Source organism: Melanostigma gelatinosum (assembly GCF_949748355.1).
Source record: "Melanostigma gelatinosum genome assembly, chromosome: 7".
NCBI classification, from domain to species: domain Eukaryota; kingdom Metazoa; phylum Chordata; class Actinopteri; order Perciformes; family Zoarcidae; genus Melanostigma; species Melanostigma gelatinosum.
In genome coordinates, this window is record NC_136640.1 from 4,830,968 (window position 1) to 4,846,006 (window position 15,039).

Here is a 15,039-nt window from a genome sequence, read left to right on the forward strand (position 1 = left end):
CCTTCTCTCGTCTTCCAGCCTCGTCTCCCACATCGGCTCATTTTTAGTTTTTCTCTATCCTCACGACTCTGCCCACTCTCCTATCCCTCTCTCTCTCTCTTTCTGCATCCTCTGCTCCTTTCCCTTTTCCTCTCTGCCTTCACACTCTCCCTCTTTCTCTCCATCTCCTCGGCTGCCTGCTCCTCTTCCTCACTCACCCCCTCCCCCCTTTCCGCTCTCTCCTCCTTACTGCCTGCGTCAGCCAGCAGCCCCTGCCAGCTGGTAAACGCAGCTACTGGAGCTGCTGTACCCTGCAAAGAGCCGTGTGTGTGTGTGTGTGTGTGTGTGTGTGTGAGTGTACGCAGATGGGAAAGCAACTGAGTCAGGGAGGGCTGCCTCTCATCTCTCCGCTGTTGCCGCCATCCTTCACTTCCTCCACCTCCGCTGCCATGGAGCTCCAGCAGGCTGAATCACAACAGCATCTGCAGAAAGGGCTGAGGTAATATTGTGTGTGTGTAATGAAGAGGGCTTTCTTTTCCGTGTTTACCTCGGCATTGAAATGCCTGCATGCAGCCTTTGATTGTCAGTGCAATCCCATCATCTTCAGCCCTGTTTAACATCCTCTAGCGTGTGTGCAGGAATGTCTCTTGATCGTCTACATATGTGGGATTGTGTGCATTGTGTTTCATGGCTCTGTTCCAGCTTTCGTCCGGAGTGCTCGCACACATCACATGACCTAGATTGCAAACAAACACCAGGCATCACTTGCCCCCCCCCCCCCCCCCCCTGTACTCACTGTCGATCAGCAGGCCTGTGAATGTTTTGTGTTGTAGTGATGGGGTGAGTCAAAGCTAGCCAGGTGGTGAATTGTTGACATGTGAGAGGCATGTCGGTGTCCTTGCATGCTGGCGTTTTGTCAGTGTTGCATGGAATTGAAAGGTCTGCATCTCAATCTCCACCATCAAGAATCACAAACCAAAAACCTTTATCCTCAGACAAAGATGTCCGTCTCTGAGAGTTCTGCTGGTGCTCCCGCTGGACAAGTAATTGCCTTTGTGTCATTTCTCCTCCAAACAGGTAGATGTGTGTGCGCGGTGCTCAGTCGGGCCAGTATGGAGTGTGTGTGCCTGAGGAGGTGGGCATCGGGCTCTGCTGTCGTGTTCCTTCACACACTGGCCTTGTCCTGGACAGGTGAGGCGCTCTGCAACTGTAACATGACCCGTTTGACCTTTTCTTGCATTCATGGAATTCAACCAAAGATGACCTCACGATTATTGCTCTGCACCGATGTTCAATCTTTCTCTCACAGGTGCAGTCGGGCCCGCCGCCAAAATTGACGGACGGCACCGAGCTGCTGTGACACTGCAGGAGAACACGACGCACGGCTTCAACTGCCAATCAAACGGCTGGGATCCCCGCGCCCCTCCCTTGCTGACGTGGTACCTGAACGGGGAGCAGCAGAGAGACTCCCCGCCGAACCGGGGCCGGCTGGTGATGACGTCGCCGCGGGAAGACTTTGAGGTCCCGAGGTCGCGGACCCATCACAACAGCACCTTCTCGCTGCGGGCCAGGAAGTGGGACCGGGAGCTGGTGTGCGTCGCATCCAACCCCAGGACAGGAGAGAGCCACAATGCCACGGTCACGCTCAATGTCCAGTGTGAGTGTGTGTGTGCCAAATGTTTCTGGATCGTAAGCTGTTTTCTGTTGATCCCGTGAATAAAGTTCTTCCTCTCCTCCGTCTCCCAGTTCAGCCAGAGCTCCTGAGGCTGAACGCCCACTACAGCGAAACCTCAGACCCCGGCCTCTCCTTGGTCCTCTTCGCCTTGGTGCGGTCCAACCCGCCCGCCACCATCACCTTCGTGGACCAGTCCGGCCAGCTGGTGGCCAACACCTCCGACTTCCTCATCCTGGACTCGCGACGCTACCCCTGGCTGACCAATCACACGCTGAAGATCACGCTGGGGAATCTATCAGGGAACATCTCGCTGAACGTCAGCAACAGTGTGGGAGCGGTGCAGAGCAACCTCACACTGGCAGGTCAGTGATGGCAAAAAGGCAAAAGGGAAACCGAGAAGGTCTTAGTCGTAGCTACGTCATAGCTGTTACCTGAGAGCGGTATCATTCCTCTCATCGAACGCTGCACAAAAAAGCAAATCAGCACAATTCACAACAGTCAAACTATTCCGCTCTCTCTCTCTGTCGCGCTCTCCAGAGTTCCTGCAGTCTCGTGTGGAGGTGCCCATTCTGGGAATAGTGACCGGGGGAGCCATGGCCTTCATGGCCCTCCTCATCCTCAGTCTGATTGTTCTCTGCCTCATGCAAAAAAACAAGAGCAAGTCCTTTGGTGAGACTAGAGTGTGTGTGTGTGTGTGTGTGTGTGTGTGTGTGCGTGTGTTTCTGTGTGTGTGTGTGTGTAGTGAGCAGCTCGGCTGGAAGATCAATGACTGTAGCGTTGTGCATTGCAGCGTATAACACTTACTCAGCATCTCCTTGTACTGTGTTGCAGATGAGCCAGTGGAGATTCTGATGACCAAGAAAAGGTGAATACAATAATCAGACGTCAGTCAGTGGATGTTTGTGTGAACCACCTTAATAGAACCAGAAAGTAACGCAGTAACGCAGTGGACCGATTGATGGTAGACGGTGTCTCCTTTTGACCACCAAGTGGTAATATTTGGGGTTCAGTTTCGATTATTAGACAGCTGTAATTGTCTTGTTCTATGTTGCCTTTCTTCCTTAGCAGAAATCAATTAAATAAATGGAGGTCAGAACCTCTTAAGTTTTAGGATTGACTAATGGATGAAATGCATTGATTTCGTTCAGACAATTTCACTTTTAAGAGAGTAATATTTACATTTTCCTATTAACACTGTCCTTGGAGGCGCATTGAAAGAAAGAAATCTATATTACATTTTGGGTAAAATCCAATTACTAGCTTTCTTGCTGCGAGTTCAACACCACTCTCTGTAAATCAAATACGAAGCTAAAGCCAGTGGGCTGTTAGCTTAGCTTAGCATAAATACTGGAAACTGCTGAATTTTGTTACCTATGAACCGAGCCCGCCTAGCTCCCCCCCCCCCCCTTGTTTCCAGTCGTTGAGCTAAGTTTAGCTAACAAGCTGCTTAACTTCGTATTAACATTCAGAAGAAAGCAAATTTCAACAAGTTTCTCAAAATGTTGAACTCTTCCTTTAAAACGTCACACATTCAATCATTGCGAATCAGAATCTCACAAGCATTCCTCACACCGTGAACAGGCAGACGGTGTTCTTCAGACTTTAATGTAGATGCTAATATGCTAACAAGGACTTAGCATTACACACACATCCACCTCTCGCATGTAGAGAATTAAAACGTATTTAATGTTGATAAGAGTCAATTAAGGGTTTTCCGGCTTGTGGACATCCCCAAACTCCTTTACAATCTCCACAACCGCTGATTCTGTATCACACACTTATCACCGCCTCTCATCTGATCCTTTCCATCTCCGCACCATCAGCAGATTGGAGGGAAAACACTGATGAGACCGTTTTTGTGCTCTAATGAATATTTGATGTCCATCCTGCAGACCAATAGCACGTCTCATCCAAGTTGGATATCTCTCCTCCATGTTTCCAAAACAGTGACTCAGCCAATCTGAAGACAGAGAAAGCTGGTAAGACCTACATCCCCCGAGAGAACATGTCGCTGCCGTCCAACATGCAGCTCAACGACCTCAACACTTTGAGAAAAGGTACGAGTTTAAGAAAACGCCCTCACCTCACACACAGACGGGTGGAGTGGAGGCCAGACATTGGCTCAGTACAGTCCATGCTAAGAGAAAGAGTAGTATCTGCATATGTAGTATAGATACAATATATAGATATGGACTGTATGTGGCAATCAACAATTTACAAATATGCAAATACTGCACGTTTTCAAGCCATAAGTACAATCAGTGAACCTGTGGAGACGGAAGTTTATTTTGAAAGGACCGTATGCGTGTAACGAGCAGGAAATGACACGTGTTGCTGGACTTCAAGCTCTCCTCGCTCTCTTGATGATGGTCTCCTGCTCATTCCTTCAGCTAAAAAGAAATCCGTTGGCTTCAGCGCATTTGCCCACCGTTCCCTCTCGTCTCTAGAAAGAAGCAAGTTCAGTAGAAATGTTTAAATTCAGGCTGAATACTTCTCTTCACTACAGCCTACTCCTGAACGGGTCCGTCGGCCCTTTAACGCTGATGATTTCAATGTTGTTGATTTTATATGGTGCGTTATTCGATGTGCTTGCTGTGTCTTCTGTCCCTTTTATTCCTGACAGCATTTGTACTTCCCTTTAATACTGATGTTTTTAACGGTTATTATCGTACGTGCCTGCTGTGTGCTTTGTTCTACGTCTTCTTCTTTTAATTGTTAAGTGCATTGGAACCACGGCGCATGGCAATTATGCACTTTAAATAAAATGACAATGTAATGAGTACATTGGCGCGAGGAAGGAGACGCCCGTACTAACTTGCTGTCACTATTAAATAGTTCAACATTTTGGGAAAAACACTTGCTTTCTTGCCAAAACTTAGATGAGAAGATTGATGCCACTCTCTTATGTTAGATTTGTATCAATCTCTCTTATCTTGCTCTACATTGTCTCCAAAACCGTCCCTTCAAACTCATCCACGCATCTCTTTTTGTCCTCCGTCCTTCTCGCAGCCCGAGAGGCCGCCCAGCAGAACAGCGTGGGCGAGAAGAAGGAAGAGGAGGAGGAAGATCTGTCTGTAGCCTACGCCGCCAGAGGTCAGGCAAAGACGCTCCATTTCTTTACCTTTACATTCGGTGTGGGAACAGCAGTGAGTGTGTTATCCTTTGTGCTCCCTCTGAATGCTCCCCAGGTTTTGCCAGGTATCCGATGGTGGGCTACATCTACAAGGTGAACAGCACAAGCAGTGAGGAGGTCTGGCTCTGACTGACCTCACAGTTACGCACAAACTCACACGTAATGCATGCAAAAGTACTTCCAACCGAGAGATTACCGACAACTGCCAGTCAGCCGCTCAACCAATCATCAGTCACCTTCGAGCTGGACCAGCATGAACCAGAAACAAATCTTCCTCCGTCAGATTATCAACACGCAAACTTGAATTTGTTCCTCACAAAATCAAAAGTCTCGATGTTTTAGTGTCTCTGCATCAAGATCTCTGGTCTGCACACCCCTGATGTGTTGTCTCAACAATGCAAAGTATGAACTCGACATAAATATGCTCATGTTCCGTATGTTTCCTCCTGTAACCACACGCTCATGATGTCTTCCTCCCTGTCGCGTGATCGGGATGCGTTCATCGTTCTGTGCTACCACCGGAGAGTCCAAGACAAATGTTCCTGTACGTGAGATTTTACATTTTTGACGCGTAATATCCAAATAGGATGGTTACATATTTATGGAGTGTGTCCTCGTATATGGACATGTAACAAGTCACGTACTGTATATTTGTATGCATATGTGTCTAAAAGAGGACGTCCAATAAAGATAATATTGAAGTTGTATGAACTAAATGTTGTGGTTTTTATTGGCGCTCACCAGGGGGCGCTCTTACGTGCTTTTTAAGCCGGAAAAGATGGAGGACAATCAGTCATGAGGGTGTTTTTGACGTGGTACTAAAGATGAGTGTGTGTTGTTGAAAGTATTGTTGGATTTGATAACAATAGCAGGTGCAGGAGATGAATAATGCATGTCTTTATGTTTGCCTGTGTGTGTGTGTGTGTGTGTGTGTGTGCGTGTGTGTGTGTGTGTGTGTGTGTGTGTGTGTGTGTGTGTGTGTGAGTGTCAGCCAGGTGTGAGCTCTAGGTCACAGGTTGTTGTGGTTTTTCTTCAGACAGGAAGTGGATTTGTGTTGTGGGAACATCTCTTTGCTCTTCTCTCTCTCTGCTTCTTCTTCTGTGCTGAACAGGGAATGCAGTCTGGCAAACGTTCACAACACACACGGAGTTTAAATATGAATCTGCGCACACACACATGGCTGTGCTTGTGTCTTTTGTTTTATTCCAGATGGAGCAGCTCCACACGTCTCCAAAAGCAACCAAGGAGCACGTAGCAGTCGGTGTGAACACATGGATCAGTCGTTTCAGCTCATATGTGGCTGGTAGTGACTATTTACACAGTCAATATGAAGATTGTCATTCACAGATTGCTGCGTGTATCTTGTGGAAAAAATTTGCAAGCAGATTTGACAAAATGTCTCATGACACACGTGTAAAATTAAACCGTGATACGTTTATATTTTGATATAAAGTCCTTGTCAGGGAACAGAGAATGAATCAACAATGATCTGCAGCTTCCCCGCTGCCAGTGTACTAAATATTATAGTTTATTCTGACATTATCAATGGAAGAAATATTCAGATCCTTTACTTGACAAAAAGTAGCTATAAAATACTGAGTAAAAGGCCATAAATATTATGAAAGAAGAAAAAGCACTCTACTTTAATGTGTTAAACTGTTAGATAATTGTATTTTATACTAAGTAGCACTTTATTGTTGCAGTTTGGAGTTAGTTGTAATCGTCTTCTCATAGTGTTCAAGTAGTTTAGTCTCACAATGCATCGCATGATGAAACCTCTTCATATTTGTGTCTGTAAAATGGTGCTTTGGAGATAGATGCTTCTAATGTGGTGGAGCAAGAAGTTCAACATTTCCAAAATAAAGCGCCGTGATATGGAAATAAAAGTCATTGTTGTACGTAAGAAAGTAAATGAACTGTTTATTCCACCAGTGTCATTTATTGGAAGTCACAGAGACACACGTAGAAACCAACAAAGCCTTACACGGAAAATACACCAATCACACTCACTTCCCTCACACACACACGCACACACACACACACACACTGTGACACTTCAACAGACGGAGACTGGTGCTTTGGCAGCAGGGACACGGCAGCTCTGTATTTTGAGGTCAGTACTTTTATTTCAAATATGCTGTATTTTCATCTCACTCACATTGTGTTGTTCACCAGCTTTGATGGTGATACAGTAATAATACAAGTTGTTTCAGTAAAATAAACGTTTGTTTTACAAATTAGCCGAAGTGATTTTCATAAAATAACACCCTGTATGTCGTCTCGTCATCGGTTATCTGTTACAATAAAATAAAGTGGTTGACAATGGAGCAGAAAATGGCGCCCTTCCTGTTTTCTGTCGCGTGCCTCCTCGTACTCGCGATGATCTCAAATATCTCCCTCCGTCAACAGCGGAGCTCCGAGGAGTAAACGCGCGATGAAATCCGTTTTGGCCGCCTGTTTGCTGCTGCTTTGGACGCCGACAGGTAGGCCTTCAAACATCTTACACCAGTTCAAGAAAGAAAAGTGCCCTTCAATCATTTTAACAGCAGCAAATTGTTTGGCAGTTTCATTAAAGTCAATGTTTGTTTTATGATTCTTTCCAAATGTCTCCCACAGCACCCGTCAGCTGTGATGCAGGTAAGAGGACCGCTTCATTCCTCACTTTTATTTGCATAATAACGACGACATGCTTGAACTAATTATGTTAAAATCTGTATTTTTCTTGCAAAGAGATTGGAGTGACCGACGTCCAAAATGGGATTAAGTTCCGTTGTATCCCTGGTTATCTCGCAAAAAAGGATAAAACTGTTGAAACGCTGGATTACAAAGATGAGAACACAGGAGAGTACACGTGTGTGAATGGTGCCAAAGAAACAAAAATCTTTGTGAAGTTTCGAAGTAAGTTCTGCAGCACGACTGCATGTTTTTGTGTTTTATGTGCACTTTTATTCTTGTATTATTTGCATCCACAGTGTTTTAAGTACAGTCATTTTTTTAACAGTAATCATATTTGGTAAACTCTGTGTGTTTGTGTCCAGCCTGTGATAACTGCGTCGAGCTGGACACGGCTTCAATAACAGGAATGGTTGTGGGAGACGTGGTGGCTACCATTGTGATCGGAGTGGCCGTCTATCTCATTGCTTCTCTGAATCGGATCGGTCCAGTCACCTCTCCCAAGAAAAGTAATACCTCCCTCCCTACTTCCTTACTTACCTACCTCCTTTCCTACCTACCTACCTACATACCTCCCTCCCTCCCTCTCGACCACCATACCTCCCTCCCTACCTATCTAAATACTTCCCTCCCTCCTTCCCTACCTACCTATATCCCTCCCTTCCTCCCTCCCTACTTACCTTCCACCATCCTTACCTACCTACCTCCCTACTTCCCTCCCTCCCTATCAACTTACCTACAGCCCTACCATCCCACCTACCTCCCTACAACACAACCTACCTACCTCCCTACTTCCCTCCCTCCCTACCAACCTACCTACCTCCCTCCCTCCCTACAACTCCACCTACATACCTACCTATCTATAATATCAATTCATCTCTCCTCAGGCTCTGACAGGCCGCGTCGTCCTCCCAATGAAGGGAGCAGAGGCCCCAATGAGCTCTACCAGGTGAGCTGAAATGTGAATTTCAATTGGCATATGACATTATCACATTAATACAATTGAAATGTAACTTTTTCTCTTCCCTTTCTTTACCCCACCTCTCCTCCCTCAGCCTCTGGTCAGAGGTCAGAGAGACACGTACGATGTGCTGAGAAAATAGACGGTGACCCGCAGCTGAAAACATACTCGCCACATTATCCTTCCACCTCAAACCTCTGCAGCCGGGTGCAATGGTGACACTCATCCCTAATATATGCATGGTATGATACCATTTTAGCTGTTGTCGTTTCCTTTCACTATGCCTGTAAGATATCGCTCCCACTCGTCACGTCATGAGTGACTTGTTAACCTGTTGCTGTATTTATCAGTTCTTACTTTGGCAGCATTGTAACCGGCCAGTGTGGTATTTTCATTCATTATCGATGTGTTTCTCCTCCTATCCTTTGAGGAGCGCTACAACAGCCGCCACGTATCATGACGTAGACATTAAGTTTGTATTTTAACGCAACTGAAATGATCGTGATGCTAAATAAAAATGAATAATTGAGGAACACAAAGTGTGCTGTTTTGTCATGTTGGCGGCTTTATCCAGTGTTGGACCCCCATGCGTTTCAGAGATAAGTATTCATAAGCTTTGTAATACTACATTAACTTGACAACAATGAGTACTAGTAACTTTTCAGATTAAGATTATTCTTGAAAACTATATTTAAAAAAAACATAACGCTGTTTAAGACTGACCCAATGGCATGTTTGGTTTGTGACCTCAACCAGCTGACACAGTAAACGGCTGCTTACGCATTGATGCTTTCATATTTATCTAATCATGTAATACATAACAATAAATCTGTCACGGGTATTTTTTCTGCATAATGAGCAGTTTCATTTATACTTTAAAGTTATAATCCAGATTTCGATGAAGTTTAACCCAGTGTCTGATACCGTTGATGACCGCTACTACCTCGAGATACAGTTGTTTCATTTCAGTGGCAGCCATATCATTAAGTTACCGGTAGAATCCTATGCACTGTCTCTTAGTAACCACAGGTTACAAAAGGATTATAACTTAAAGTAAGATAAGATAATCCTTTATTCGTCCCTCAGTGGGGAAATTACAGGATTACAGCAGCATTGCTCACAAGTAAATAAAATAAAAGATAAAAATCAAGTAATATAATAAACTAAACAGTAAAACAGTAATAAAATAAGACAGTGAAGAAGAGTATTAAATAAACCAGTACATACAGAATATATATTCAGAATATACAGACGGATCAGGTAAATACTTAAACGTATTGGATATATTGGATAAAGTACATTTTGATGCAGAAGCTTTAATTCAGGGATCTTTACAGTTTACCCTGAGAGCTCAAGAAACATCTTCACCGCCTCAGCATGACGAGTGCTGCATGTCCCAGCCGTGTGCATTGTGTGTTTTGTGATTTTTGTGCAGCACATTTTTGTATTTTTCACATTTTTGTCACTTTTTTAAGTGTCAAATTGATGTTTTCTCTATCTGCATGTGTTTTCTAAATGCGCAGCTCTCAGTGACACCGTGTATCTTACTTATAATGGAATATTTGCACTTTGTTGTATTTGTACTTTTACTGAATACTTCCTCCACCACGTGCTTATTGATGCTGTGCTTCCTTACCATCTCGTAAGGGTGAGAGTGTTTCAGGCACCAGAACAGGATACAGTATCGACACACCAAGAGATAGAAAAAATTACATCAGGGTAAAGATGAGAGCAGAGAGGAAGGTAAAGACAAAATAGTTTAAAGGTTAAAATAGTAACAGAAGAGGAGGAGAGAACCCCCCCCCCCCCCCCCCCCCCCCACACACACACACACACACGCCTTCTTTGATCACTACTTGGAGTCTTCTGACTTCTTAACGCTGCTGTGAACAAAGCTACAAACTGCAGTTCTCCACCTGAGGAAGAGACGAGAGATCACGCAACGAAGCTAAGACAGCTCGGCTCCGATAACTCTGATCAACCCACACACACACACACACACACACACGTCTCACTAACTTCTGACTCAATGCTTGTGCACACACTCACACACACAGGCTCACGTGCACGTTCATGCATCGCGCTGACCACAACCACATACACTCGTCGAGCAGATGTGTGCAGGAACGGTTTGACCCCCCCCCCCCCACCTCTTTGTCTCTGTCTCACACAAACACACAGCTGATGTTAGCTGAAGATAGCTGAGCAGTAAGTGTGGGAGTGTTTCCACCAAACACTACACCTCGGAGCTGCATGCAGAATAACAGACTTGTCAATCAGTAGTCGTGTGCATGAAGGAGAAATATTACGTTGTGTTTCCCCACATTCATTTCCATCCGTACAGCTGTGCCCTGTCACTGAACAGAACAGAAGGCCACAACACGATGACACATTTTCCATTTATTTCATCTCTATGTATTGAGACATGTTTTCAGAGATATGTCAGGTGTTTCCAAAGGCAGCATGCCACTCACGCAAGAGAGACGCTGGCGATAAAAGACAGAATGATGTGATTGTGTGCACGCGGCTGAGCTGCGGATATGAACTGCGGCTTCATGGGGCCTCTTCGTGAATCGCATACATTTATTTATATCTGTGGAAGCGCCTCGGTATTGTTTCCGGCCATTGAGCAGAGAAGAAAATGAGAACAGTGTTTGCTGTGGTTCTTTTATTAGTGACACGCGTGTCCATTACAGTAGCAATGAGATTAATGCAGATTAGATTAGATTAGAATGAAAAAAAGCAACAACAAAAAAAGAAAAGAAAACACAGGAAGCGATTTGATGTGATGAGCAGAATGTCTGACAAACATCAGCTTAACTTAGTTTGCCATATACGTACAGAAAACAGGCGTATTAGTATCTCTATATCTGAAATGACAGTATGATTTTTATTTATGACACTATTATGAATTAGACTCTGACAATGTTTTATATTAAAGGGTTAGTACACTACACATATATACATACTCAATGGCCACTTTAGTCGGTACACCTGTACAATAATTATAACTTTACGAAGCGGGCGATGCTACGTTATTGGTGGCATTGTTGAAAATTTGGAAATTCAATGATACGTTTCTAACTGAGGTCATATTTGCAGGTCGTGTTCGTCACATTTACATACATGAGCGGGCAGAATATTAGAAACACCTCTGTATCATGCAGTCCAGTGCAACAACACCACTGACTGTGACCTCACTGCTAAAATCATTTCATCAACACCACTATGGCACCGTAAAAAAACAGAACATTGTATGTACATTATGTATGTTGTTTTCTCTCTTACCTCTGTTTAGCCACTCAGATTGTTTTGGTTTTATTTTCCTCTGACCTCTCTGCATCCACACCAACACAGTAGATGCCAATGGAATTTGTTTGTGTTGCTCACATTATTGAAATATTACATTTGAAATATTCTGTACATCAGTAGTTCCCAAACCGTTCGTGTCTGACGTTCCCCGCTCAGCCCCATCAGACGGGCTCATGCACGGATCGGTGCATGGCTTTATGGGATTGTTCAAAAGTATTTAATTGCAAAACAGTGGACATTGTCGATGCTTGGGCGCGGAGTCTTTTCTTTTTGTTCAGCAGTCAGTCAAGTTTGCATTCATACTTGAACATTTGAATCGTGCACTGTCAGTTACGATACACTGCACTTGGAGTCAAGGTAACAAAACGGAAAAGCTGAGTTGATAGATTATTGTGACAATAAATAGATTGAAGATTGGCATCACACCCATTTGCAATCCTCTTTGTGAGTCTATTTTAACAGAAATGTGTGGATATATGTTATATTATCAAATCACAATATTTTAAAATAAGATAAGCATCATCTTTCCATGGACAAACCTAACTGCAGAAATATCCTCAGGTTGGCAATTACTGACCATTTCTGTGGAAGAAAGTAATCCCGAAGTAGTTTTACAAAATCATTTTAAAATACCGTGAGCACCACAAACTAAATGCCATCCAGCTCTGGTGTAGCACGGTGACATGCCTGGACAAATGAAACCCACGCAATACCGAGGGTAAGTGAGAAAATGGGTCAACCGACCCTTTAAATCAAGAAAGAAAAAGCCTGAGTTAGCATGCTGGGAGCATGAATGATGTTCATGTTTGTCTTTTGTGAATGTCTGCCTTCGTCTGTGCAGCTTTTAAACCGGTGACCCGGCGCAGTCTCTATCCCATCCTGTTCACGACAGAGTAAGGATCCTGGGCGCGAGTGCGATGGTTCAGTGGCTGCCAGAACACAACGTAAACAGTGTTAGGTCAACCACAGTAAAACCTTAAAACAGACTTTCAATAATGCACGTTATACTGGAGAAGACAATCTATTCTTGAATGCAACAAATGCAAAAGGTGAAGGCATCTGAAAATGCAGCGCATATACTTACTTCATAGTGGGTTGGAGGCTCGCCTCCTGAGCGAGCAGGTGCTAGAAGACAATAACAGAAATATGTGTGATATTTCCACTTCCATTCTCAAAAAGGAATGTTTTTTTAATGGTAGGTTGTGTATGCGGTTCTTTACTCGTAAAGTAAAGTTAGTTCACACCCAGAAAGTTTAACACAGGAAGTGTTTGAGGAAGTATTCAGATCTTTTACTTTAGTACACGTAGTAATACCACGGTGTAAAAGTACTGAGTTACAAGTAAAACCCTTGAATGCAATACTTTTGTAAAAGCAAAAAAGCATTCGCATCAAAACACACTTAAAGTACCACAAGTAAAAGTACTCATTGTGCAGAATGGGCCATTTCAGAATAATCATAATAATAATTATCATATTACTGGATTATACTTCGTGATGCATTCATTAGTTGCAGCTTTAATGTTGCAGCTGGTGAACATGGAGCTCATTTTAATGACTTTATATTCTGGGCAGATTCATTACAATAATACAAAATGTTTATTTATGAATTATATTAATTTGTTATATTTTCCTCAAACATGTATGGAGAAATAAAAAGTATCATGAAAAGAAAAGAGTACTCTTATAGTACTTGAGTAAAAGTACTTTGCACCACTGTTGAAAATAAGTGAAATATGATTCACAAGAGCTGCGTCAGCTGCTCAGGTCGACGTACAATCCTATTTCTGAGCTGCAGATGGTTCCCACTGAATAATCAACATGTGTTACCTGCAAGAGGTGCGGTAAGTGCTTCAGTATGTACCTTTGGGGGCCTGAGTGAGTCCGGCTGAGCTTTTCTTCTTGGTGCACCTGTAGATAATCAGCATCACACACGCTGTCCCCACCACGTCCACAACGATGGCCACCGCAAACGCCACCGCGTCCAGCTCAAAACAGTTTGCACACACTGGAGGACAAAGATCAGCGGTTGAACTGAGTGAAAGCTCAGTGAGGACAACTAACATGGAGGGTTCTTTTTTTACTCACCACTTCCTTTCACGTAGAAATAATATTTTATTGCTCCTTCACCGGGCGGGTATCTGCAGTGGTATAAGCCTTTGGTTTTGCCATTGTATGGACGGGTATACGTTGTTGCTGATACATTACTTAGTAATTCTTCTTTCTTGTACCAAGTGCCTTCTTTAGGACAGGTCATTGTGAAATGTTCCTTCCAGAATGTTACTCCTCCTTCAAACACATGGACAGATATTCAGTGTACTTGCTTTGGTTATTTTCATCACGACTCTTCTTCCTCAATACTTTCAGGGAGAAAGGAGAACGATCAGAGAGCTGAGGCTCGTCTTGTAGTTTTTGTGTGTACCATCAGGCCTTACACGTCTTAAATACATTGAGATTGAATTGTCTCAAATAAGAGCCCACAATAAAGCACACAAATACAACTAGTTATAGCAATAACTAAGGAGCAAGACAGATACAAGTAAATGACAGCATCAGACTGAAAGGAGTACACAGTACAGTGAGTGAAACATACAGAAAAATACTTTTGGACGTGAGAGCAGGTATAAGGCGCAGCAAGCAAATACAGGAAACTGGAGAAGTTGCTCTTAAATGTCAAATCTTTGATCACTTGTTCTAAATCCAGACCAATATATTCAAACTTTATGACTTTAAAATAAGACACAAAATGAAATACAACGAAACAATTAACTGATATTCACCATCAAGAGCATTAGCAGCAGCTATGAACAGAAGGAGGAAGGCGAGCGCGGCCCGGACACCCATGCTGTTTAGTTTCAGAAGACGACTTCTGTTTCTTGTTCCGTGTTTCCAGAGCTTTCTCCTCTGAAGATCAGATCTGTGAATGTGACCACCATGAAATAAAATAAAACAAAACAAACACTTCAAGCTGCCTGTTCAATAAGACAAACAACGTCAACGAAGAAGACTTGGTGGATCCTCTCTCTCTCTCTCTCTCTCTCTCTCTCTCTCTCTCTCTCTCTCTCTCTCTCTCTCTCTCTCTCTCTCTCTCCCTCCCTCCCCCCCCCCCACACACACAGGAAGTATGTTTTTGAACATTAATTCACGGTGAGTAAATTTCAAAATGGAGTCACACTGAATGAGTACTGTGGATATAAATACTTTCTCGATCAGAAAACCCCCCAAAAAAGTAGCTGCACTTACATTTGTATTATTTATTTGTGATTGCATTTCTTGTTCTGTTTTGTATAGTAAAACTCACCATCAGA

General features: G+C 43.5%; 3 protein-coding genes across 3 annotated transcripts; 2 read left to right on the top strand and 1 right to left on the bottom strand.

Annotated features, from left to right (window-relative positions):
• Positions 1-375: 375 nt before the first annotated feature.
• Positions 376-5,310, top strand: tmem25 (transmembrane protein 25). The gene is made up of 9 exons (XM_079271380.1): positions 376-478; positions 1,057-1,170; positions 1,289-1,636; positions 1,726-2,016; positions 2,192-2,323; positions 2,486-2,519; positions 3,602-3,711; positions 4,664-4,747; positions 4,843-5,310. Exons 2-9 carry the CDS (start codon positions 1,092-1,094, stop codon positions 4,914-4,916), a joined length of 1,152 nt encoding a protein of 383 aa, XP_079127506.1. The 5' UTR covers positions 376-478; positions 1,057-1,091; the 3' UTR covers positions 4,917-5,310.
• A 1,484-nt stretch (positions 5,311-6,794) lies between these two features.
• Positions 6,795-8,920, top strand: LOC306779758 (T-cell surface glycoprotein CD3 gamma chain). The gene is made up of 7 exons (XM_079271757.1): positions 6,795-6,900; positions 7,197-7,270; positions 7,404-7,424; positions 7,518-7,685; positions 7,826-7,969; positions 8,348-8,409; positions 8,516-8,920. Exons 2-7 carry the CDS (start codon positions 7,222-7,224, stop codon positions 8,561-8,563), a joined length of 492 nt encoding a protein of 163 aa, XP_079127883.1. The 5' UTR covers positions 6,795-6,900; positions 7,197-7,221; the 3' UTR covers positions 8,564-8,920.
• Positions 8,921-11,128: 2,208 nt separating this feature from the next.
• LOC306779809 (T-cell surface glycoprotein CD3 epsilon chain-like) lies at positions 11,129-14,694 on the bottom strand. Its single transcript, XM_079271820.1, has 5 exons — positions 14,512-14,694; positions 13,820-14,020; positions 13,596-13,739; positions 12,818-12,858; positions 11,129-12,662 (listed from the first exon to the last, which is right to left on the bottom strand). Exons 1-5 carry the CDS (start codon positions 14,573-14,575, stop codon positions 12,603-12,605), a joined length of 510 nt encoding a protein of 169 aa, XP_079127946.1. The 5' UTR covers positions 14,576-14,694; the 3' UTR covers positions 11,129-12,602.
• Between the last annotated feature and the right edge of the window lie 345 nt (positions 14,695-15,039).

Coding starts and splice junctions, on each gene's coding strand:
- tmem25 (XM_079271380.1), top strand. CDS start 1,092: ATGGAGTGTGTGTGCCTGAGGAGGTGGGCATCGGGCTCTGCTGTCGTG. Junction 1,637..1,725: donor GGTCACGCTCAATGTCCAGT/GTGAGTGTGTGT, acceptor TCCGTCTCCCAG/TTCAGCCAGAGCTCCTGAGG. Junction 2,324..2,485: donor AAACAAGAGCAAGTCCTTTG/GTGAGACTAGAG, acceptor ACTGTGTTGCAG/ATGAGCCAGTGGAGATTCTG.
- LOC306779758 (XM_079271757.1), top strand. CDS start 7,222: ATGAAATCCGTTTTGGCCGCCTGTTTGCTGCTGCTTTGGACGCCGACA. Junction 7,271..7,403: donor GCTGCTTTGGACGCCGACAG/GTAGGCCTTCAA, acceptor TGTCTCCCACAG/CACCCGTCAGCTGTGATGCA. Junction 7,425..7,517: donor ACCCGTCAGCTGTGATGCAG/GTAAGAGGACCG, acceptor TTTCTTGCAAAG/AGATTGGAGTGACCGACGTC.
- LOC306779809 (XM_079271820.1), bottom strand. CDS start 14,575: ATGGGTGTCCGGGCCGCGCTCGCCTTCCTCCTTCTGTTCATAGCTGCT. Junction 13,740..13,819: donor TTTCTACGTGAAAGGAAGTG/GTGAGTAAAAAA, acceptor TTTGTCCTCCAG/TGTGTGCAAACTGTTTTGAG. Junction 12,663..12,817: donor AGCCTCCAACCCACTATGAA/GTAAGTATATGC, acceptor GTGTTCTGGCAG/CCACTGAACCATCGCACTCG.